At 36.9% G+C, this 23,794-nt stretch overlaps 1 protein-coding gene across 3 annotated transcripts in view; it reads left to right on the plus strand.

The window, feature by feature from the left end:
- The first annotated feature begins 15,025 nt into the window (after positions 1 to 15,025).
- LOC106110502 (homeobox protein prospero) overlaps positions 15,026 to 23,794 on the plus strand; it is a 22,908-nt gene continuing 14,139 nt past the window's right edge. Inside the window, exons 1-3 of one of the 3 annotated variants that reach the window (XM_013292358.1) lie at positions 15,026 to 16,766; positions 16,935 to 17,494; positions 18,726 to 18,880. In XM_013292358.1, coding sequence (XP_013147812.1) covers positions 15,080 to 16,766; positions 16,935 to 17,494; positions 18,726 to 18,880 — 2,402 coding nt within the window. In that variant the 5' untranslated portion in view covers positions 15,026 to 15,079. Of the gene's footprint in view, positions 17,495 to 18,725; positions 18,881 to 23,794 lie in introns of all 3 variants that reach the window. The other 2 variants (XM_013292356.1, XM_013292357.1) reach the window with 2 other exon arrangements.

Here is a 23,794-nt window from a genome sequence, read left to right on the forward strand (position 1 = left end):
CCATCTAATTGGAATTTGGCAACAAATTAATCTTCGAGCAAATTATAATTATTATACTTTTTAGAATAAAATCTCCGATAGTAGTAGCATTAAAATTTAATTGTCCTAATCAAAATAATATCCGAATAATCCTTATTTTTTCATAGTCCCAGACATGCTTAAGATCTTAAGCCTGCTACATACAGTTCAGTTAGAACTGTGCGTCTGTAACCGGCTTTAGACTTAATACTTGTAAAACTAATGACTCAGAGTAAATGAACGAGTATTTTTTTCTTTATTTAAGGGATCTAAATCTTCACATAAAATCTAACTGCAGTGGATATGAAATTATTCTGTATCTAAGACAACGCTACTTCAGTCATTATAGTTCAACACTTTAATCTTGATCCTCGTGGAGTTAGGCAGTGCTTAAAGCCGCTGCGTCTATCTATGATCTAGATTGTTTGGTTAAGAGTTTAAACAATTGAAAGTGCAGCAACACGTTACGTAACGAATGTAATTTATTTTTGAATAATTAACAACCCTAATTTATTAACTAAAAAAAGATTCTGAAATGTATAAAAATGTTTTAAAATGTCTTATACTAAGAAAACACTTTATAAACCACAGCTTTTTTAATCGCTTTGGGCGTTTTTGTGTATATTGCTGTAGTTTAACTTATATCTAAAACGGTTCTCATAAAATAACGATTAAAATCCCTAAGTAATATGAGACAATAATCTTTAAACTTGAAAGTGGTTACTGTCGGCTTAGGCGTAATAACTTCACTCAGGACTTAACTAATTACTTCTAGATAACGTAGACGTTAGCTTGGCTTAGATAACTTGAATAACTTGGAATGTCATGTTTCCTTAAGTGGCTTTGTTCTGTTTTATGTTCGAAACTATGAACTGTATTTAGTTTGTCTTAATATTTACTAGGAATCTGTTAAAAATAGTAAATAGTACATATTAAGAGGTGCTGGTCCTGTAACACCTGTATTTGCTGTAATGGTAAAGCGACTGCTGCCCATAGACTTCGGCAATAGTAGATGCATTGCCTACCAGTAATGGACGGAGGATACGCACATAAAGATATTTACCCTTCCTATGTGTCTTCTTCACCGTCAAAGCCATCCGTTCTTTGTAAGATAAAGATGGAAATAGAAAGGGACTAAAGAAACCACCCATCACACTTATCAGACGAAATTGTGTGATCTTCTGTGCGGTCGTGGTATTGCACCGGGTGAGCGGACCTATTCCTGCAAAGATGTTAAAGCGGGCACTACCACTGTTATAAGCAGCGAACGCTTCGCTATTTTGGCAACTTCAGGTGGCCGTTCGCACATTATTTCATGTTCGTTTAAAACATTTTAGAACCTTTAGTGAAATAATTTTTGGTACTGCCCTATTTGTTTTTTACCAAAAACGTCATATAAAACTACGCTTAATTACCAAACATTCGAGCTTGGACCGGGTTTAGTGCGATGCCGCAATTTGATCTACAAAGGCGAAAAAATTTTTAATGAAATTCCTACATTGCCGCATTGATGTTTAGACAAATAACGATGTGAGTTTCACGTTCAAAAAATATACTTTCGTACTTACGCAGTTTTGATAAAAATGATACAATGTTTTGGCTTTAGGTGTCATAGATATAATTACAATATCTAAAAAATATTAAATGCTGGCTTTGATTGCATTTTGTCGGCCAGCAATTACAAAAATAATTAAGTAGCTGTTTTTCTAGACTTTGCTATATCTTTGCCAAATTTCCACTAATAATAAATAGGTAACTTAGTATTCTCGTTTACTATTAGTTAAGTATTAGAAATACCAAAGTAAGATTTATTTTGTATAAATTCTTAGGCTGTAATTTTCTTTTAAAGTTTCATTCACTCAAACTGTATTTCGACAAGCTTATTTCTACTGCGATTGTTATTTTTTACAATACTTTTAGTCTGTGGTCTTAACTAGAAAGACGACGGTTAAAATACACTGATGAATCAAAGTTTGCATTTTTTATCGAACTTATGCTAAAGGCGTTCCCCAAAAAGTTTTGTGATTAACAGTCGCTCTAAAAAGAAATTCTTTTCATCCAAAGATTTCAAAGGTTAAATTTCGAATATGAGACTCAAAGAGGACTTTAACAGCGTTCTTAATAATCTGTAAAGTGGCCATCAGAGTATAAACAGTGAGTCAACAATTAATCCTTGCTCCAATTGCGAAACCAAGACGGTATAGGATGTGCTAAAGGTTAAATCCACGGCGTCACATCCGCGCACGCTTCCTATTTAAACAGTGTCCGCTAATTGTCGGTGTCCGTACATATATCGCGATGTTGACTTACTGTACGTACAGACTAGTGTTCAAGGTCGGAATAATCATTCACACTAATATCAAAAGTATCTGTCATACTACAATTTCATTTGTGCATTCATTTTTGGATGTAAACAAAAAAACAAATAAAAATAGAGCTATTACCGGAGACTTGTCCTTCAAGAATTAAAAAAAAAACTTTACTAGTAGTCGATAGTGTTATTCCGTTCTATGTTCTGTAACATCAGTACGTTCGTAACGAAGTATTGAAGTTAAATTTTCAAGTAAAACAACTTATTTGGAAGGTTAAATTTTGATAATAGAAGGAAAATTTGGCATTTTGCGCGCTAATTTTTTGTACTATTCGTTAGTCAAATGTGTAACAGCACGCGAAACGCGGGGCGTGAAACGAGACCGCATATTAATTGGTAAAAAGGATATATCCTTAATGAGTGATTAAGCCGCAAGACGGACGCGTTTATAGAGCACCGCGTCCGAGGTCGACAGAGATCAAAATAATCAAGATAAATATACGCTTCAATAAGATGTTTTAATCTAATTGTTTGCATTTTAACTGTACAAACGTACTTGTAACAAAGTGGATTAGTCATGATTGTCGAGGAACACAGGTAGATGTAGACTTAAAGACATTGATAGTGTGAAAGGTGACATGATCAAGAAGGCAGTGATAACTGAGATGACGGATGATAGAGTTATTTGGTGGACGAAAATCCGGTGCACCGACCTCACGGGAGTAGGATAAGATAGGGGTGATGAAATGATATTTTCGTACTTAGTAACTACAGTGCATAAAATACAAGATAGTTTACTTTTTTATACATCTTGTGGGACGTAATATTGATTGATGGGCTGCTTTATGATGAGGCAAATTTTACAAATGTTATAAATGCGAAAGTTTAGATGGATGGATGGATGTTTGTTAGAGTTCGTAGTTTAAACGGCTGAACGGACCTTGATAAAATTTCGCATAGATGTATAGGATAATATGGAAGAACACATAGGCTACTCACTTTTGTATTTTTTTTAATTCCACGCGGACGGAATCGCGGGCGAAAGCTAGTAATTTATAAAGAAGGGTGAAAACTACTAGCCTTAAATCTAGTGTAATAAAAAGTTACGATATCAAAATAGGATTTTAGTTACAAATCTGTCGTTATATAACAGACGATAATAAGTACATTTTTCCTCAATATGACTAACTAGCTTCGCCCGCGACTCCGTCCGCGTGGAATTAAATAGAACGAAAGTGAGTAGCCTATGTGTTCTTCCAGACTATCCTCTAAGTCTATACCAAATTTCATCGAAATCCGTTAAGCCGTTTTGGCTACAAACTCTAACAAACATTCATCCATCCATCTAAATTTTTGCATTTATAATATTAGTATCATTAATAAAGGTAAGGTATAATCGCCAAAAAATGCTCTTCAAGTTTAGTACGCCATCTGGTGACTTTTAATAAATATTATTTAATGACACCATTTGGAGATTAATTTAAATATATTTAATTATAATGCCGTGTGGTTTTGAGAATATATTAAATTATGAAAAGGAACAGGGTTTCAGGCGAAGTTTCAATATCTTCCTTTTAAATTATTTAAATCTCTTTGTTGTATGTATACAATAATAAAACTTTGCGAAGGTATTCAAGATTATAGGAATAATAACACTAGTGAGCCGACCTATCTCCCAATTAGTCGGCCGACCAGTCGACACTTCCGTCCGCTATAAATAAACTCGCGGCCTAGGTGTGGCGAGTAAATTAATTAGAACACATGTTTTTTACAGTTTCAACAAGAAACGTCTAAATTAACGCATTACGTATAATTGCGACCATTTACATTAATGAAACGCTTTTTTTCGCTTCTGCATACTAAGTACACGTTGAATTTAATTATGTATGTTAGTTTATAGTTGAATTCAGATTAGATACTATTGCAAAGTATGTTTTTTAAAGGTTCCAGTGTCTTAACAAAAGGCTTTATGAAAAACGGTTGTCTATGGTCACGTCTGAATATTCTAAATCGTAAATATAAATGTAAATTTAAATAATATATTCTCATTTAATACAACATAGGTATTTTATTTTTAAATATATATAAACACTAAGATCGCCACCATACTTCTCTTACAAACATTTGTACTTAGATATAGAACTAGGCATTCCTTACAAACTCTCTTAAACGTTGGGAATCGTTACTCAGCTTGCGTTGGGGGCATTAAACACCCCCAAAGGCATCCAGCCCCTACACCTCGGCCGCTAGACGGTTATTACCAGATATTACACTTATGAACAACCGCCATTAAAACTGCAAGGAAACTTATCCCGTTACATATGCATGCAGTTGCGAGCCGAGTTTGTTGTGGGGTCATTCATAACCCCCAAAGTCTGAGCGCGATACACACGAACAAAAAACATTGATAACAGGAAACAAATATTCCAAGTAATTACATTTTTAAATAAACTAACGCATGTTTGGGTCTAAGATAACAATAGCTAATTAGGTAGGTTAAGCCGGAATTTATGCACAATTTATTAAAAAAAAAACACTCGACTAACTCTAATAAAACTTTAATAAAATAACTCCTAGCTTATATCTACGTTAGCGCTGTCCGTGTGTCACGAACTTATCTAGGATCAGGGACAGACTTCGATATACTTTGGAAGGCGGCCAGAAGTCTTTTTGGCCTGAAGAAGTCGTTTGCCACAAGTTCTGTAATGCTCAGTGTTTAGTGACGCGTTCTGTAATTGTACAACGCGACACTGCTATTTACTTTGAAACTATGCTTCTAAAGAATTAGTGCTAGAATTCGCTAGATTCGGTGTTTACCGAAACAGTAGTGTAATGGCACGATCTAACTGTGAAATTGACACATGTTGTCTCGGTTTTTCTCCAAGGTATCAAATGGGATGGCAATATTTTTATACACGCAATTCGACAGTTCACTCCCATAGTCCCATATAATAAACTATTGAAGGACACGAATAAAAAAATATGTACGATAAAAAAATGTTCACATTTTTCACAAGTTTAAACTAATATTACAAACATGTTAAATAATATTATATGGACGGATGGATGTATGTACGGCTGAGAGAGTCTCGAAACTGGGTACAGATGTAGAACATAGTCTAAAAGAACACTTAGGCTACTTACTACTAAAATCTAGACATTAATGATTAATTATTAAGAGCTATAAAGAGTTATCGGTTTACGTAAAGTACGTAAAGTCCATCGACAATAGCTTATAATTTTCTTTCGAAGAAATGAATCACTAAAGCGACCTGTCCACCCATCTTGTTAACGTAATGTAATACTAAAGCACGCGTGGCAACACCTTACGTTTGTAGTAAGCCTTAATATTAAATATTTAATGATAAAATTATACAGTACATCAATTGGAATACTGGATGTCGTTGCATTAGGGGACATTTGTTGACTTTCTGATTTTATTTCTTTTAACATAAACGTGCGCTAAGTTAATTTAGCAGTTTCGCGTTTTAAACTTCTTCTGCGGTTTTAATTATAATTGATATCCAAATAAAGGTAGACCCAGAAAGAGATGGATGGATTGCGTGAAAGGTGACATGATCAAGAAGAGAGTGATGACTGAGATGACGTACGATAGACTTATGATATGTGGAGGACACAAACCTGTTACGCAGACCCTACAAGAGTAGAATAAGGAGGAAGATGATTCAAATATCTATTTGGTTTATTAAATTACCAATATCTCAAATTATTTTAAATCGCTCATCAGTCGTCGCGCTGACAAACTTGTACGCACTCGAACGAGCAATTTAGCTATTAGGGACGGGGTTCCGCAGCAAGGAGCGGAACCGCCTGCTCAATTGGCCGGGCTAACGAGGAAACAATCTTGCACGCGCACCGCTTGCGCCCCGACTCTGCTCGATCTCCGCGCCCGGCTCATCGCCGGCGTTCACACTGCGTTATGCGATGCTGGTAGATAGCATATTTAATGAGGATACTGAGTATTTCCGATTTCCAGAAGTCCTGAATATTGTATAGCTTTTGATTAACTGCTCGTCTATAACACACACATAAAGATGTTACTGACTTTTGACTTTGATAGTTTAACTTAGGTACACAAACCTTAAGTTAAATCGCTTGGGGACAGTACGAAAAGAAAAAGATTAAAAATCTTCTTTTTTTCAGTAATTCTGAGACGAATAAATCTTCGTATAGAGTAGACAATTTTTGCAACAAATACCGGAATCTTTTTTTTTTCAATCAAAGCAAATTCAGATCGTTTAACTATACGTCCCCTTACTTCGTCGTCACTTTAGTATGGAGGAAGAGACAATTTGAACGCGTGGAAGTAGTGAACAGTTGGTAAGCAAGTGGCGGTGCAGGCTAATGGGTTCGGGATGTTTTGACGAGCCGTCTCGACCGGCTAGGATGTCTCTATTGAGCCAATTGCTTCAATATGCTCCCAGCTTTACAATCACCGTTACGTTACCTATTGCTTCTAATAAATGACATAATATTAAAATTCTGGCAAGTATACATCTTCTGATATTATATTTATAAAGAAAAAAAACAATTTATCACAAAAAATGTTAAAAAATATTAGTTGACTTTGTTGCTCCGCTTATTAAAAACTTAACTTCTATCACACATTCATGGATGGACGGATTGATGGATGGATGGATTAATGGATCTATTTTTTATATTAGTAAGATTTTGATGAATCAAACGTGACCTATTAAAATAACTCTGCTATACCTAACGAATTTAATAACTCAAACATTAAAAATAACTGGTTACTAAATTGACATTCGTAACGACAATATACGAGTAATCTAAATTCAAACAAAATGTTCGGCTTATCGGCAGGATGTTAAAAAAAAATACTTTATTCTTATAAGTTGAACCGTAAAAATGATATTTAACTCCCTAATGACCGCCTAAACTTGACGGAAATGTGAATAATATAAAACGAGATAAAATGCAATGTTTTCCTTTAAAACAACTGGTGTTTCTGGTGTTGATAAGAAACATGCCAGATGTGACGCGGGCTTTGTACTGTGGCCTATAGGAGGAACTCTCACGGATAAACAAACGACAACAAAATCATAGATAACTTAAACTTCTTTTTTACATACAGATTATTATCTACAAAAGTTTGTTGCAAGTTTTGACTAAATAAACTATAAGATAGGGTCATCGTCTCTAAAATCCCTCTCACATGGGACACAAGGTTTTGGAAATGTGCGTTACACTAAATATATAATTATCTACATTTATTACTAATAATAATGTTATGTAATAATGTAAAATATACCTATAAAATCATAAACTCGCCTACCAGGAAGGAATTGAAACTTCGAAAATGATGTCACAAGGTTTTTCCACTTCCGATATTATTTCTTAATTAAATTTTAATTCGAAAAGAGTCCATGTGTTATCTATACTAATATTATAAAGAGAAACTCTGTTTGTTTGCAATGAATAGGCTCAGAAACTACTGGTCATATTTCAAAAATTCCATCACAGTTAGAAAGATAAATTATCTGTGAGTAACATAGTCTATTTTTTTCATTTCTTTTTAAAATTACATTGTCTCCGTCTGGCTGCCATTTCCTTTATTGCATTTCTTTATTATTATTTTTAGATTTCACGCTGACGGTGTCGCGGGCAAAAGCTAGTGGAAAAAGAATAACTCACACATTAAAAAATAATTATACTTTAGTTTGATAGTATAATAAGATTTCGCCATACTCTTGTAACTTAAACATGTTTCAATGAAACCCGATATCGTTTATCAGTTTTCTGTACGGTGCGATAACACCGAGCCTGAGCGTTTCGCAATTTTGTATCAACACGATTGGTTTACATTGTCAAAATACTCATGCAGAAACATCCTGCTGTCCCTCTCACTCTCTTGAATAAAAACAGAGATGACTATATATTTTTATATAAGTGTTTATACTACTCTCAATATAAACCGCAGTATTGTTTAAATTGTTTACAAAAATATTTTAATATATCACTATCTCATATATTTCATAAAAGTTATGGTTTTTGGCATTTACACGTCTGCAATAACATTTGTCTTAAACGAGTCGTTTCATAAGCATCGTGTACTATCCGACAGTCTTACGCTTAAACTCCAATTTCTATTACTTAATTTAAATTTAATCAGAGTTTAATTGTACCCTATCGTTTGGCGCTGGTGCATATTTATCATCATCATCGTCATCATCTCTGCCTTATCATACGCCCGTATAACTATAATCTGTCATCTCAGTCATCACTCCCTTCTTGATCATGTCACCTTTCACGCAAACATCCATATCTTTCTCGGTCTACCTCTACCGGTATACCACCACTCATAACTAACGTCCTCCTTGTTCCTCATGACATGCCTATACCATATTGTTACTTTTATGTCGTTTCTATTTTCAGCCATAAGAAGTATATTATTTATAGTTAAAATAGAACAATTCGTATAGTTATTATATTTCAAACAAAGAGTCATCAAGGCTTCCCCACACAAAGGCGTCCTCTTGCATGCGCCATCACAGATACGGGGCGGTCGTGTCCAGTATTGGCCATATGTCACCAGCGATACCGCGCTGTAGATAATGACGACTAATAAGTGCCTGTCTTCCAACACCACTAGGGATGTTACTCTATCGATATCAACGTATAACTAAACGTATAACGGTTTTTACTGATATAATCGCGTGTAAGAAATCGTACATAAGGTAAATTACTGCAGGAATCATTTATACTAATAGTACTAGTAGCAATCTGTACTAAACAGATTTAAATATAAAATAAAATAAAAAAAGAATATAAACATGATTCGACATAATAAAAATAAAAATAATTCGACCTGGTGGACAAAATTGCGCTTTTTGTGAATAGACGTGTATTTTTTACGTATATTTTTGTTAATAGTGATAACAGCGTCAAGGACCAGGTTAATTTTGTTCTAACACGTAAACGGATGCTGTTGTACGGTTGTATAGTCTCTTTGTTTTTTTTTTATCGAAACTTTAGTCTCGATAGTCGATAATCATATCGATAAAAAAGCGGCACATCACTGGGCGGTCCCGCGACGATGCTATCGCCAGTTTTTATTCTCGTGATATCCAGCGATAAGGTCGAAATGTCCTTTTTCATAGAAGCACAGTAATGGCCCAGAAAGCACGCTATGCTAGCTTCATCATTTATGCATGTTGATTGCTCCGACTTCACCCTTTACTGGCTATATACATTTTCTTCATATTTCCCTGACAAACACTAAATATCTGTAATAACGATTTAATGTACACTGAATAAATAATTATGTATACAATTTTGTTACAAAATTGACACTGATATTACGCATGTAACCTTATTTTGTTATGGGTTCCCCTCTTATATGTACTACATATACAGTTTCATATCTTATACGACATTATTTTGCTTTTTAATGTGCTTTTTGTTGTCACGTAAAGTAAACAACGTGATGTATTTAAGACATAAATCTATACTAACATTATAAAAAGAAAAGATTTGTATTTCGTATATATTGAAATAACTCAAACAATACTCGGACAATTTAAAAAAATCTTTCACTGTTTAAAAGGTAATTTTTCTGTGAGTAACATAGCCTATGTATTTTTATTCTTTTTCTAATTTCACGCGGCTGAAGTCGCGGTCAACAGCTAGTATTTAATATTCCTATGACCCGGAACGTTACATGGGTGCAACGAATTAGGTAAGACTTATAACATTCTGTTTAAAGAACCCCCCCTTCCTTAAATAATCTAAAAATATATACAAATTAGACTATATTAATGGGAGTTCTATACTAGATTGTTATCGTCTAACCTAAGTTATTATGAGAAAGAATGAGGACTAGGTTTTTTGTTCAAATGACAATATGAAAAAACATTCAATACTTCGCGTCACACGCAACGCTGGTGACCTATCTTGTACTCGTGGATCTTTATTCTTTTGCCTTGGATTGTCACCGTGCGCCATTTTGATTGTCAGACGTCACGAATCACTACATCGTTTACACTACATCCTTTAAATCTGAATTAAATGTACACCTTAATTACTAATAATTGAAAACTTACCTGCATCGTTGGCACCTTTTACATCTGACATCAAAATTTTAATGGAATTTAGAGTTTAAGTGTGACCTTATCATTTAAAATCCTGTCTGTCTTGTTTTTTTTCTTTTATATTATTCTACTACGTAGGTTTTACATATTTTCAGCCAGAATTAACTGCAATTGCCTCGTATCTTACCTGCTCAGATATCCTTGTTTGACTATACGTGCGTACATCGGTTATCATTCTTGTATAATTACTACAGTAAATGACAATTTCCTTACGTTAATTGGCATTACGAATAATTTGTATTATAATATAGACAAATGGCAGAATTAATTAAGGATATGTATTATATTCTAAATATATATTTATTCTTGTTACTACAACGATAAACAGAAATTACGTCTACTTATTCTAATATGTTTGATACATTCAAAAAATAATAATAATATGTCTTCTTAATGATGGTACCATAGCGTGCCACGTCCGGCATATGGTCAAAATGACCATAAGTCACCGTTTAAATTGTAAACGCAAAGAATAGATAATGTAGTATAATTGCAAAGGGTGCAACAATTTCCCACGCATTCCTACACAGCGAACTTCCCCCGAAGGGTGGCACGTAGGAAATGACCGCTGTGGCATATGGCTCTACCGATATCTATCTTATAGTCTCATTATTTAAATTCATTGCTTTTAGTTTTAAGTTTTAAGGTAAATAATATTTAGTTTAAATAAAAAGTAAATTACCTTTTATTTCATTTTATATGTGTACATGATCACATCTAGGTCAGACTACAATCCATACTAATATTATAAACAGGAAAGATTTGTATTTTTGTATTTTGTATGTATTGAAATAACTCAAAAAATACTGGACCGATCTCAAAAATTCTTTCACCATTAGAAAGGTCATTTTTCTGTGAGTAACATAGGCTATGTTTTTATTATTATTTTAATTTCACACGGGCAAAGTCGCGAGCAACAGCTAGTTATTTATACTTCTACACTAATGTTTAAAGAGGTAAGAATTACATTTTTGTATGTATTGAAATAACAGAAAAACTACTGGGCCTATTTATAAATTATTACACCATTAAAAGCTACGTTTTCACTGGATAACATAGGCCATATTTTGTATTACTTTTCTAATCTACGCAGGCGAAGTCGCGAGTAAGAACTAGTTTTAGATATATCGAGATAAAACTAAATGATAATTTAAGTGTCCATTCATATCTAATGCCTTGAAACGATTATAAGCAACGAATCATTTCCCGCGCCTTATCCGTCATTTTATAAACCGTCACATTTTGGCCTGTAGTACTGTTAAACTAGATTTTTTGTTCTCATGTAATTTATAATTCTAACTTCTGAAGCAGTTTTAAATTACAATTCCTAAAGCTCGAGTTTAAATAGCAAATATAGCTCTCAGTACAACCTTACCTTTAGGTCGAACTGTAACGAACTAAAGTCGACATAACTCTAATTCCAACTACTCCGTCCTTGACTGGTTTATACTAAAGTTAATTCTAATTTATGAAAATAACCAACGTAAACGTTTCGCTCTACAATTTTCATAAAATTCGCTGTACCTTTTGCTTAAACTTCTAACGAAAAAGACCTATAATTTGAGTTCGAAAACCAAAAAAAAAATATATGTTACAAACCCGTTAGTAACTTAGTTACAAGTGCACGGTGCTTGTTTACATCGGGAAATGTTGTTTTTTTAATTTCATGAAACTCGTTCGCGTGTTATCGTGCTGGAGACGGAAAGGAAATATTTCCGGAAAAATTAGACGCCGCCTGGTGGTGTATAAGGGTGCGAACACAAACGATCTATCAATAAATTCTAATATTTTGTTTTCGTTGTTTTTTAATGTTCCTTGAGATATTACAAACTAAGAAAAGTTTTGTTTTTAATCTTTATTGTAGTTCCTTGTTATCTAAAATGGTAATATCTATGGTAAGAGAACAGTGACCAGTGATACGTGTTGTAATTTTTTGTCCCTTTCAGTTCTTTTTGACAAAGCAGAGATAACAATATGTAGAGAACTCCAGATAGTCGAAATCCAGAGATAGATTTAAGAGCTTAGATATTGTATGAATCTTCCCTAAGGTTCCGTGAAAACTACAATCAATTGATTTCAATAAAATAAACAAGTTAAACAATATCAAGGTTTTATTATGATGCAAAGTTATGACGTACAGGTGTAAGGGACAAAATTAAGAATTGCGTTACAATAATAATTGTTTCCGTTATGGTAATGGCATCGACAACGTGAGGCGCGCCCCTAGCGCCCCTCGCGGTGCGGTATGAAATCAACAGGTCGTGTCCGCATCGCATGCCTCTAGTGCCCCCAACGAGCCCCTTTACACACATACGATATTATTTTATTTTTAATTTAAGAATTATCTTATATATCTAACCTTAGATTTAACATACTAAAAATTGATGCTACATTTTTTACATTTTAATAGCAACCCTAAATTTTAGGGTTGTCAAAACTTTAAGCCTAGCTATGCACATATATTTGCGTAATCGTGTTCATCTCTAATAACTTCTAATATTTAAATTAACATTTTTTTCTTTCTAAATATGAAAGTCATACACTGAAGTCTATTTTCATCGTGTTAAAGGGTCGATATAAAACAAATAAAATTTACCGGAGTCGGAGTGACTAAGGGCCCTCCGATCGCAGTCCGCGGTCACAGTTTGACAACGCATTGCTTATTCATGACGTGGTAATTATCGGAATTGTCCAGAGCCGTGGAATTACAATACATGACATTTTTAATATTAAATAACGCCAGACGACTTTCCACCGCCCGTGTTTTTTATGATCCAACTAAATTATTTGTCAGACACTGTCTGTCAGATTCGATACTCTGTATTGGTGTGTGTGAAATACCACAGATTGGATATCAAGTGGTAAATATTTATTTATGTTTTTTTCGTAGATAGGACTTTCGATAAATTATGCAAAGATTTGAAAAATAACTTCAGGTTTTTAAAGATCTATTTCTCTTTCATCTTGAATTCTAAGACCTTCGGAGATAATTTATAATTCCTCTTTGGGAATTAACGCAATGAATTTTTATATCTATACTAATATTATAAAGAGGAAAGATTTGCATTTTTGTATGTATTAAAATAACTAAAAAAAAATAGCCGATTTCAAAAAATTATTTACCATTAAAAAGCTACATTATCAGTGTGTAACATCGGCTACATTTTTTTTTTAATAATACGCGGGAGAAGTCACGAGTAACAGCAAGTTTTAAAAAAATTAAGTATTTTGTACAGACTTTACCGTCTAATGGGTACCAACTAGGTCCACTTAATGGGTACATACACCTAGGTGTTTGTACAGCGGCCGCGGAGGAAGCGGCGCGTGACTCCGCTGGCATCGGAAGTCATCCGCTATTGATATCATCTCATTGTGCCGGCAAATTGCGGCCGGATGTTGGAAGAGACGGCGGGCGCGTCTCCATTGCCTCGCTAAGTTACGTGACCTGGAACAGTGCCTCAGAAAAAAACATTTATACTATTAGTAAACGTGTTTGTAACTGTACTTCTTGAGATTAAGATACTCGTATATGACATTTCTTACGGTAGTTAATTTTTGACTGTTGAGACTTTGAAATTAAAATACCTAAAACTACTTTGAAACTCTAGTAAGCACCGATTATAGGCTTTATTTTAATTCTAATAAGAAAAATATTTTATTATTTTTTCTAATCATGTTAAAGCTGACCTATTTCCGTCATAATCATATCTTAATGAGAAAGTGTAAAAATGTGAAACTTAAAATGTATGTTCATGTGGTTGTTAATTCATGTGATGTCGTGTAGCAATGGAGTCGCGCACCACACCGCGTGTCTCACAGAATTATTTCTGACATTTTTAGACTCATTGTCCTCCCTGAATACGGAGTCACGCTCCAAAAGAAATTAATGCCGTTGGTACATACGCCTTTGTTACCTGATGTCGCATATTCACCCGCCGTGTGCCGCCTAACGCCCAGCATCCTGGCTAAAACGTACCGCCTACAATAACGTTACTGATTATTTCGTACTTAAGATCTACTTATTTATCTTATAGGAATCTTTACTGTAATTAATATTAATGCTATACTACAGTTCAATTTAACATAGAAAATATTTTGTACTTATAAGAATTTTCTGATAAGGTTTATGTCTTGTAAGACTTTATCTTCGTTTAAATTATTATGTTTAAGGATAAGTTGTCCATGAAAATGCCGTTATGTCTTATTACGACGAACTCTAGTTTCTTAATTAGTGCATTTTTAATATTTGTTCATAAAAATGCGCCATTAATAAATTTAAAAAATTAGGTTTCTTATCTTAAAATGATACAAATATACAAAGGTATACCTACAAATAATAATTTTATAAAAAAGATAAATCTACAATTTACAATGTAATTGAAAAAAAAACAATTGAATTTACATGGTGTATTCGAGGTATTTTTAAAAAAATTGGAAAGTTGCTTTTTGATATTTGTTTGCTATGTGGTCATAATGATGCGGCTTGGCGGAGCGCGCGCGCTCCCCGGCGCGCACAGGCAGGTGTGCAGCCCCCTCTTGTTGCAGAGCGCGCGCTCCGGCGCCGCCGCGGGGCCCTGCCCGCCGCCCGAGCGCCCAATCGCGTTCCGCCGTGCCAGTGATGTCATCGGAGGAGGAGGCCGAGCGCGCGCCCTACTCCGATAGACTGCTCAAGAAACACAAACGCGTCAGACAGCGCGTGGACGCCGGCGAGCCGCGCAATTCTTACTCGACCCTCGCGACGAACGGACCGCCCGCGCGCGTCGCACACATGAGCGGCGGACTGTACGGCGCCATCTTCGACGGCCGCCAACACTTCGGGCTGTTCGCGCCCGGATACGCACCGGCGGAGATGCTCAATGAGCTGCTGGGCCGCGCGCCGCGTCCAGACGACGCTGGCGACGACGCGCCCGCCGGTGACATCGCGCACCGCGTCCTGCGCGACATTCTTCAGAGTCGCAAGAAGGAACTGCTGCGCCTATCCCCGGACAACAACAACGTGCTTGCTGATAACAACAACGAGCCTAAATTAAAGCGCTCGCCTGAGCGACCTGCCTCACGCGATTCGCGCCCCGACTTAGACGACGCGCTGCTCGCGCTTGAGAGTGCCGGCGACTCGCGCACCTCGCCGCCGCTTGCGCACCCCGAGCCTCTGCTGGCGCCCAAGTCCGAGCCCGAGGACCGCGACAGTGACGTGCAACGCTCCTCACCGCGACCCCTCGATGTGAAACGTGCCCGTGTTGAAAATATAGTGTCGACGATGCGCTCGAGCCCCGTGCCGCAGCAGCCCCAAGTTAACGGCTGCAAGAAGCGGAAATTGTACCACCCGCAGCAGCACGACGGTGCGGCAGAGCGGTACGGCACCAGCCATGGCGGCAGCGCGCGCACAGTGTCGGACGATTCGGAGGACGATGGTGAGCGACCCATACAACAAAAGTTAGTAGAAAAAAATGCTTTAAAATCACAGTTAAGGACTATGCAAGAACAGTTAGCTGAAATGAAAGAAAAATACTTGGAATTGTGCAATCGTATGGGACATGAATCGGAGACTGTAGATAATGATGGTGCGTCTAGTGATGTAGAGCAGACTGAAGACCCGGTGCCGAAATCGGAGCCTCCTTCGCCCGCGAAAGAAGTGCCTCCTCCGATTCAAACTAGTGTCGCTCCTAATGTGCTCACTCAGGTGATGAATAAAATGATGTCTGCGAAGATCCATGGGCATGGTGTACCGCATCCACATCTCCCGCCCAGTTTTAACGGTGCTCTACCTCTCATACCTCACATGCCTCCTAATGAGCATATGCATCCTCAACATCCACACCAACACCTTAACAATGCGGCAGCCATGTATGCTATTAATGTTGGCCAGAAGCTGTTTCTAGAGCAAGAGGCTCGAATGAAAGAAGTCGCGGAGCAACAGCAGAATAGCCAGCAACAGAGGCCGCAGTCCACTCAACATTCTCCACAACAGAGGCAGCTGGGACCGACTCCAAAACCACCTATGTCCTCTGAGCTCGCCGATAGACTAGATGCTCTACGCAGTAATGCAGGCTCCGTGGGCCCCGTCTCGGGTGCAGATTTAGAAGGGCTAGCCGAAGTACTTAAAAATGAGATCTCAGCGTCCTTAACGACGTTGATCGATTCCATCGTCACGCGATTTGTGCACCAGCGCCGAATCTTGGGCAAGCAATCGGAAGCGGCAGCGGCTGCGGCAGAGCAGTTAAACAAAGACTTGATGCGAGCAACGCGGATGATCGAGCGGAAATCGCCGACACTGAAACAAGAGCGAGTGTCGGGACAGATGTCAGGTAACACCCCTGTTCATCACCAGGGCGCACCAAACGGTGTGCCATTTATGACACACAATCAGTTGTTGATGAGTCAGATGAACGGCCCGCGAGCACCAGGCGCGGCGTTTCCGCTGCACGGCGAGGCTAGCGGGCCTGGCCACGGCGCTCACGTTCGCCCTCCCACAGGAATGTTCCAGACGCCGCCGAAACTGGGTCCGCTGTACGGCCCCATGAACGGACACTACGAGCGCGAACCCAATCCCGAGCAGAACGAGGCCCTCAGCCTTGTCGTAGTCCCTAAGAAAAAGCGGCACAAGGTCACGGACACGAGGATCACGCCTCGTACCGTCAGCCGGATCCTGGGCGAGGGCGTGGGACAATCTCCCGAATCCCCATCTCCACGACCGTTCCCGGGGGGCATGGCGCTGCCGACATCCGTGGCGATACCGAATCCATCGCTGCACGAGAGCCAAGTCTTCTCCCCTTACTCGCCTTTCTTCGGAGCGGGAGGTGGGCTGGCCCGGTCCCCGCCAGCGCCAGAGCGGGACTCGCCACCACTACCGCACCCACCAGCGCTGCTGCACCCCGCGCTGTTAGCGCAGCACGCTTCGCCCGACTACCTACGGCACCATCACGCGCTCAGCCACAGCCTGCCCGGCCCACACCACCCGCAGCACATGGATACGCAAGACCCGCACTCCGACTGCAACTCCACTGACCTCGGCTTCGACGGAGCGCAGCCTACTATATCCTTTTCAATACTATAACTTAATATTATCTTAGGTATTTTCATTAAATAGAAAACATATTAGTTTCGAGTTTCTAATAGTAACATACATACCTGCTTAGTTGTAATGCTGTTACCACATAAGTCAAACGGTGCGGCATACGCCCACGCATATCTTATTTCTGTAGTATTTAACCTTACGACTGCCGCCACCTGCTTCCTACTTACTAGATGGTATTATACGACTCTAGAAGCCCGACAAATGCTGCGGTTTCTACAATATACATATACTCCACACGTATGCATGCTAGCACTGTGGAAGACTCGTAGTCTTGAGGAAAATTAATTCATTAGGAAGAGAGAATACATTGTTGCATTCGTTTACTTGCAATTAAAATATTTCAAGTATTACGTAAATATTTACAAGAACTGGGATAGATTAATAAAACTAAATGCCGACAGACATCGGCTAAGGTACTTTATAAGATTAGATGCAAACGGATTAAGTGTTGTGGTGCTTCGCGAGTCAGTCCACGTAATAGTGGGATATAATCAGATTTAAATCTACTGCCCGCCCTGTCTTTACATTTCTTACTTTATATGTCGGCCATTGTTCCATAAACTTAAAGCTGATAGTGTTGTATCATAAACCTAATTTCATTTAATCACTGACAACTTTAAATGGACAGGCTAGAAGATATGCTTATGTCTATTTTCGCGGTTTCGGTAGCTTTTGGTAGCGGTGCGAATGCAAATTAATAGAGATAATCAACTGTCACTGTTAACAGGCGCGTTAAAGGCGGAACGAAACAAATGCAGTCTAAGCAATTTAACTATCTATTTATACAGATCAGTGTCTCTGTTTAGTATAGTTTAATGTAACGCTTTATTTTTCATTCCATGTTAAACTTATTAAACTTTTTATCCATAAACATTAAATAATCGTAAACTTAAATTCCTCGAGTTATCGAAGTTTTTTAAAAAAGGTCGTAGGTTATCATTACTGGTAATTAAAATATACTAAAACATTTTAACAGCTATTTTTAGTTCAATTAGTTTTTTATGATTGTTAAACTTCAAAATTACAATAACAATTTCAAAAATTTATTCACTAAAGTGCAAAAGAAACCATAATAATGGCACCGGAAATACACAAGTACTTCCGGTTTGCTTATATGATCCATCTTGTTTTTTTTAAATTGTATTTTACGTCATCAATTAAACCAATGAAATCCATAACTCCATTGCACTCTTCCACACTGACGCCGATGCACCTCCGGAAAGCAAAGCTGATGTTCTTCTGGGTACGGTATCCAAGTTCTGCTGTCCTCAAGATGTACTTCCCCGACATCAAGTTCAACAAGAACAACACGGCGCAGCTCGTCAAATGGTTCTCCAACTTCCGGTGAGTTTATTTTTATTTATTTAAATGTTCATCCGAGTTATTAATAAAATTAACTCCAATAACAAACTATACCACGGAAACTATATAATTTTTATATGCATACTATGGTTAATAATATTAATAAATTCTATTTCTTTCTATTAAAAAATATTAATCTATATAAAATGTATTATTCATCAAATAGTTATGTAAAATGAAATGTGCGATGTTGCGGTTTATTGTCCAATTAAAATTGTTTTAAGGTAGAATATTTAAGCTCATTAAATAACCGCCAATTGCGATTCCTGTTATAAGGAAAATCGCACACACTATTTAACGACTGAAAAGTTTCCTTCTTTTATTCCGTAATTATGCATCTTAATAATTAATTTATATTATTTAAATATACAGAATTATTACACTTTCTTCATTCCTTTGCATTTTTGTATTATTTTCGTTTGACAATTCTTTTAAAACGTTAAACGATTCGTTAACAGCAATTAAGGCGCCTTCTCAGACCGTGCTCTAATCCTATTACTCGATAATAAATCGTTAAGGGGTGTAAATACACTATTTCCTAATTTTAATCGAAGGAAGGGACAACCCTAAAACTATTGAGTGGGGGTGGGAATGTAAATATTAAATTACCTTTCAAATCTCAACAACAAACACGTGAAATATGGGTAATTTAAAAAACGTATTCTCGTATTACGGATGTCCATGGATATCGTTAATCACCAACCACTTGATCCCGTCTTTTGTAAAGAAAGCAAATCTATCTATACTATTATAATAAAACGTAAACACACACTTCTTTGTGGCCTAGGATGTCAGCAATTACAGCATATTTTTGAATAATTCTTTTTTGAATAGAAAGCCCTACACTTACGTCACGCTTTAGGCTATATATTTTCACGTCATTAAACTTAGGGGTAAATATTTTGGATAAAGACCCTAATGTGGGAAAGAGACCATAAGTTGCTGCCAACATCAAGAAAGCAAGGCTGCCATGGTTTGTCACGTCATGTCATTTTGACATTTGCAATTGATAATTTGACACATGTAAACAATAAAATAAAATTTTCATAATTTTATGCGGATAAAGTCGCACGGGAACAGCTAGTAGTTTATATTTGCGGGTATCACAGGTATATCATGTCCATGTAAGCCTTACACTAAAGATTAAAAAGAAAATAGTAATGGAGTTATTACAGCCAGTAATAACAGAATAACATATAGGCATAATTATTAAATTATATAAGAAAATGTGTGGTTCTAACATGTGGTTTTATAATAGGTATGTACATTAAATTGCTCGTCCAGTCTTTAATTTGATAAACAAGTATATAGTATTTTTCCTCGTACAAACCACGTATAACCAAGGAGTTATAATTAATAATTCTTTTTGGTTACATAATTTTTAATAGAATGGTAACATCGTACTGCAAGTAACGGAAAAGTCCCCTTCAGTATTGATTTGTACTCGACTAATTTTCGCGTTATCTAAGCCGTGCGATAAGGGACACCTGCTATAAGCCGCGTGCTTCTATGATAACACTTCCCCATCTTTGCCTACCTACATATTATCATGGTCTATTCTGAAACGTTCGACACTTACGCAATTTATAACAATAAAGGGTGCCTAACCGTTCGAAAAATTATCGACTGATTGGAGAATACACGCTTATCGTATCTAACACTTCAGTCATATCGATATGTTTTATATCTCAAGCTTGTCGTATCTTTTAGATAAAAGGAATGCTTTGTAAAAGCTTTGATAACGTTATTTGTTATGTTGGACGTCGCGATTGAAATTTTTGCTTGTATGTTCAATTTTTTGTATGAACTTTTCCTTCAATTATTGACACAATAAACTGGATAATAACAATTCATAATTAGGTTAGAAATAAGATAAATAATCGTATGTTCTTTTGAGCAATGCAACATGTAATCGATTCATCAAGGTTGATAGACTTTTTCATGTCATCCATTCCATTTAAAATTTAAACTTTTCTTGGACACTGACAAAGTTGTCAACGCGTTCGATTCTTTTTACCTGAACTTTGTCCGTGCTTTGTGCCCCTAATGGTGGTATTATGGACATCGGAAAGCGGTCATTTCCTTCGCGATAAACATCTCTGAAAGGGCGCTGAAAGGGCGAGGGCGTTTCATAGGCGCACGGAGGGCAATTACAAGTCGGTCAGGACTTCAATAATGAATGGCATTTTAAAATTAAATCGATTTTCAAAACTATATGAATACGGATAAAGTTTTTTTTTTTTTCAATTAAATTTAAATTTTCTTCAATTAAATTTCCATTAGAAATAACTATTACTACTGGAATATTTCAATGTACTATTTTTGACCAATTATTATTACTTTGAAGTCGGTGTCAGTCAATGTAGATTCATTACTTAATCGTTACTGTTTCAATGGTCAATTGTTATGGTATAAATATAGAAAGCCTTACGTATAAATATCACTGCATACCTCGGCTGACACCGACGTCAAAGTAATAATAATTGTACAATATAGACATAACAGCTACAATATACGAGTATAATAAGGGAGGATTACTATTTTCAAGGAATTATTTCGTACTTTTTAGTGTGCTGTTTTTTTTTTGAGAATATTTTGTTTTTAGTGTATTTTGTTTGGAAGTCGATTTTGTTTTTTTATAAAAAAAGTTTATTTTTTTATTTGAATCTACAAAAAGGAAAGTATTCGTTTATACTCGTAAATAGGAAAGATTTTATTCTTTATATTGGACAACTAAAATAAAATCGATAAAAAGTGTAATCTGCGGGGGCGTTAATTGTTGAACAGTTATCCTATCGACAGCACATAAACAGTTTATATGAACATTTCAATCTAAATATAGTCTTAAATAACTTAATTACTCTTATTTACTCGCAATATCCGTAGATTGTTATATTAAATTTAATATCATTAACTTCAGTAAATATCAGTTTAGGCTATTTTTCGTATATATAAAAAATTTAGTACGCAATAAAGTATAACCGATTAAAAAGTTCTAACACGGGTAGCCATCATCGATAAACGACAGGGATAATTACACCAGTAACAGAACAAACTTTTTTTTTTAATTAAGTGCAACACAGAAGCCGGAACACATTGAGCCTCATTACGCTTTTGTCTTTTTTTCTTTTGTCATAAAGATAAGAAGTACATTCAACGGATAACTAAAATATACGACAAACAAAATTATTATTTCATTCATTCGTCAATGAAATAATAAATCAATTTTTAAAGCTCTTGAATATAATCAGATTTAAAACTATAGCTATTCATAATTGATTACAGTTAGTATGTTAAAGTAAAACTAACATCATAAATGCGGGTATAAAAAAAGTTTCCAGCCTTTGTCGATGGTTAGTAAGAAAAGAACAAGCGCAGTAATGGCCACTTGCATGTAGGCCTCAAGAACACTAATGTCGAGAGCGCTCCTTTTGCCCTTTAAAAAATCCTTCTAGCTTTTCTTCCGCGACACCTTTTTATAAAGCCAATGTAATACCGTAAAAAATAATTTCGAATAGAAAAATTATATTTTAAATTTGAATAAAAAACTGTAGGTGGCAAGACTTCGCACTCAAAGTTTTATAGATGTTTTCATGTGCCAACAAATTTGTATCCACATACAAACGTTGCCACATTTCTCAACGCGAACGAGGAGAGTCTTTTAAGTCTCCGGGGGCAAAACAAACATCCTTCACTCAAAGTCGATGCAAAGACAAATTCTTTTGGCGCGCGAACTCAAAGAAGTACGCGGGCCGCAAACAAAGAGTCACTCGTGGCATTAGCCGGCGCGGCGACGATGGCTCTAATTAGCAACGGTGACTCGCTTAAGTTATTTCGCTTAATTAAGTTGCGCAAAAGTGGTCTGCGGCCGGCCCGCCACAGAAGGCGCCGTAAATTGTTAGAATACGGGCAACACTCCAATTAATCTTTTTACACATCCAACTAGTCGCGTGAGGGCGTGCACTTAGACCAGCCGAGCCTCAAACCTTTTTAAGCGTTCACACGAGCGACTAGTTACCGCGTACAATGTGAATGCGGACTGCGGTGCGTCCCCTCGCGCCGCGACACACCGCGCGCCTCACCACACACCAGCCACGACCACACGAACATTTTGTGTCAACATTCTGCTGCACTGACGACGACAATGTACCTACGAGACGAGCACAACGCTAGGCGGAGCAGAGACGAACTCGACGACAGATAGTGTGGCACAGCCAGCGAGACGCGAACGCCAACCGCATCAACGATTCACATTTAATGTCTGCCAACGTTTTACTTCATATTTAATTACGCACTTAATAAACATTTATTAATTCAACTGAGAACAAAATCTCTCGTCTGTAAGGACTCTCACAGTCGGTAACGGAAATGTTGCCAGCCTTACATCGCAATTTTCATATGCCTTTTAACCTTACCCATGCCAACCCGCACCGGAAATATTAAGTCCGATAAATAATTTTTGCAATTAAAACGCAATTTTATTTTGTAACACTCGTAACGTTATCAAAGTGTAAGGTAAAAAAATATATAATTTAAAGTCGTCTAAACAGTGCGGGCAGCGGGCGTCCCCGCCGTGTGAAGTCGCCTTGTGGTGATATTGTATACGCTGACTCTAAAATTTAATTGGTTGGCTAATACACCGTTGCCGAGTCGGGAGTCTAATTTACGTGTTAACATTTTTAATAAGGCCCGGCGAGGCTAGGGCGCCAAGTGGCCGGCCATTTATTGCGAGCGCGCTCATACGAGCACCTCCAGTAATTAATACGACCCTTTCGAGGAAGCTTATGAGTAGTTTTCCTTCTAAAAAGCTTGCTAATTACACGTCTCGCTATTCAATTCTTATGAAATGAAACGAGACTGTCATCACACGCCTCCACCGCCTCCCGGCTGCCGGCT

Source organism: Papilio polytes, unplaced genomic scaffold, assembly GCF_000836215.1.
Source record: "Papilio polytes unplaced genomic scaffold, Ppol_1.0 DF820622.1, whole genome shotgun sequence".
NCBI classification, from domain to species: domain Eukaryota; kingdom Metazoa; phylum Arthropoda; class Insecta; order Lepidoptera; family Papilionidae; genus Papilio; species Papilio polytes.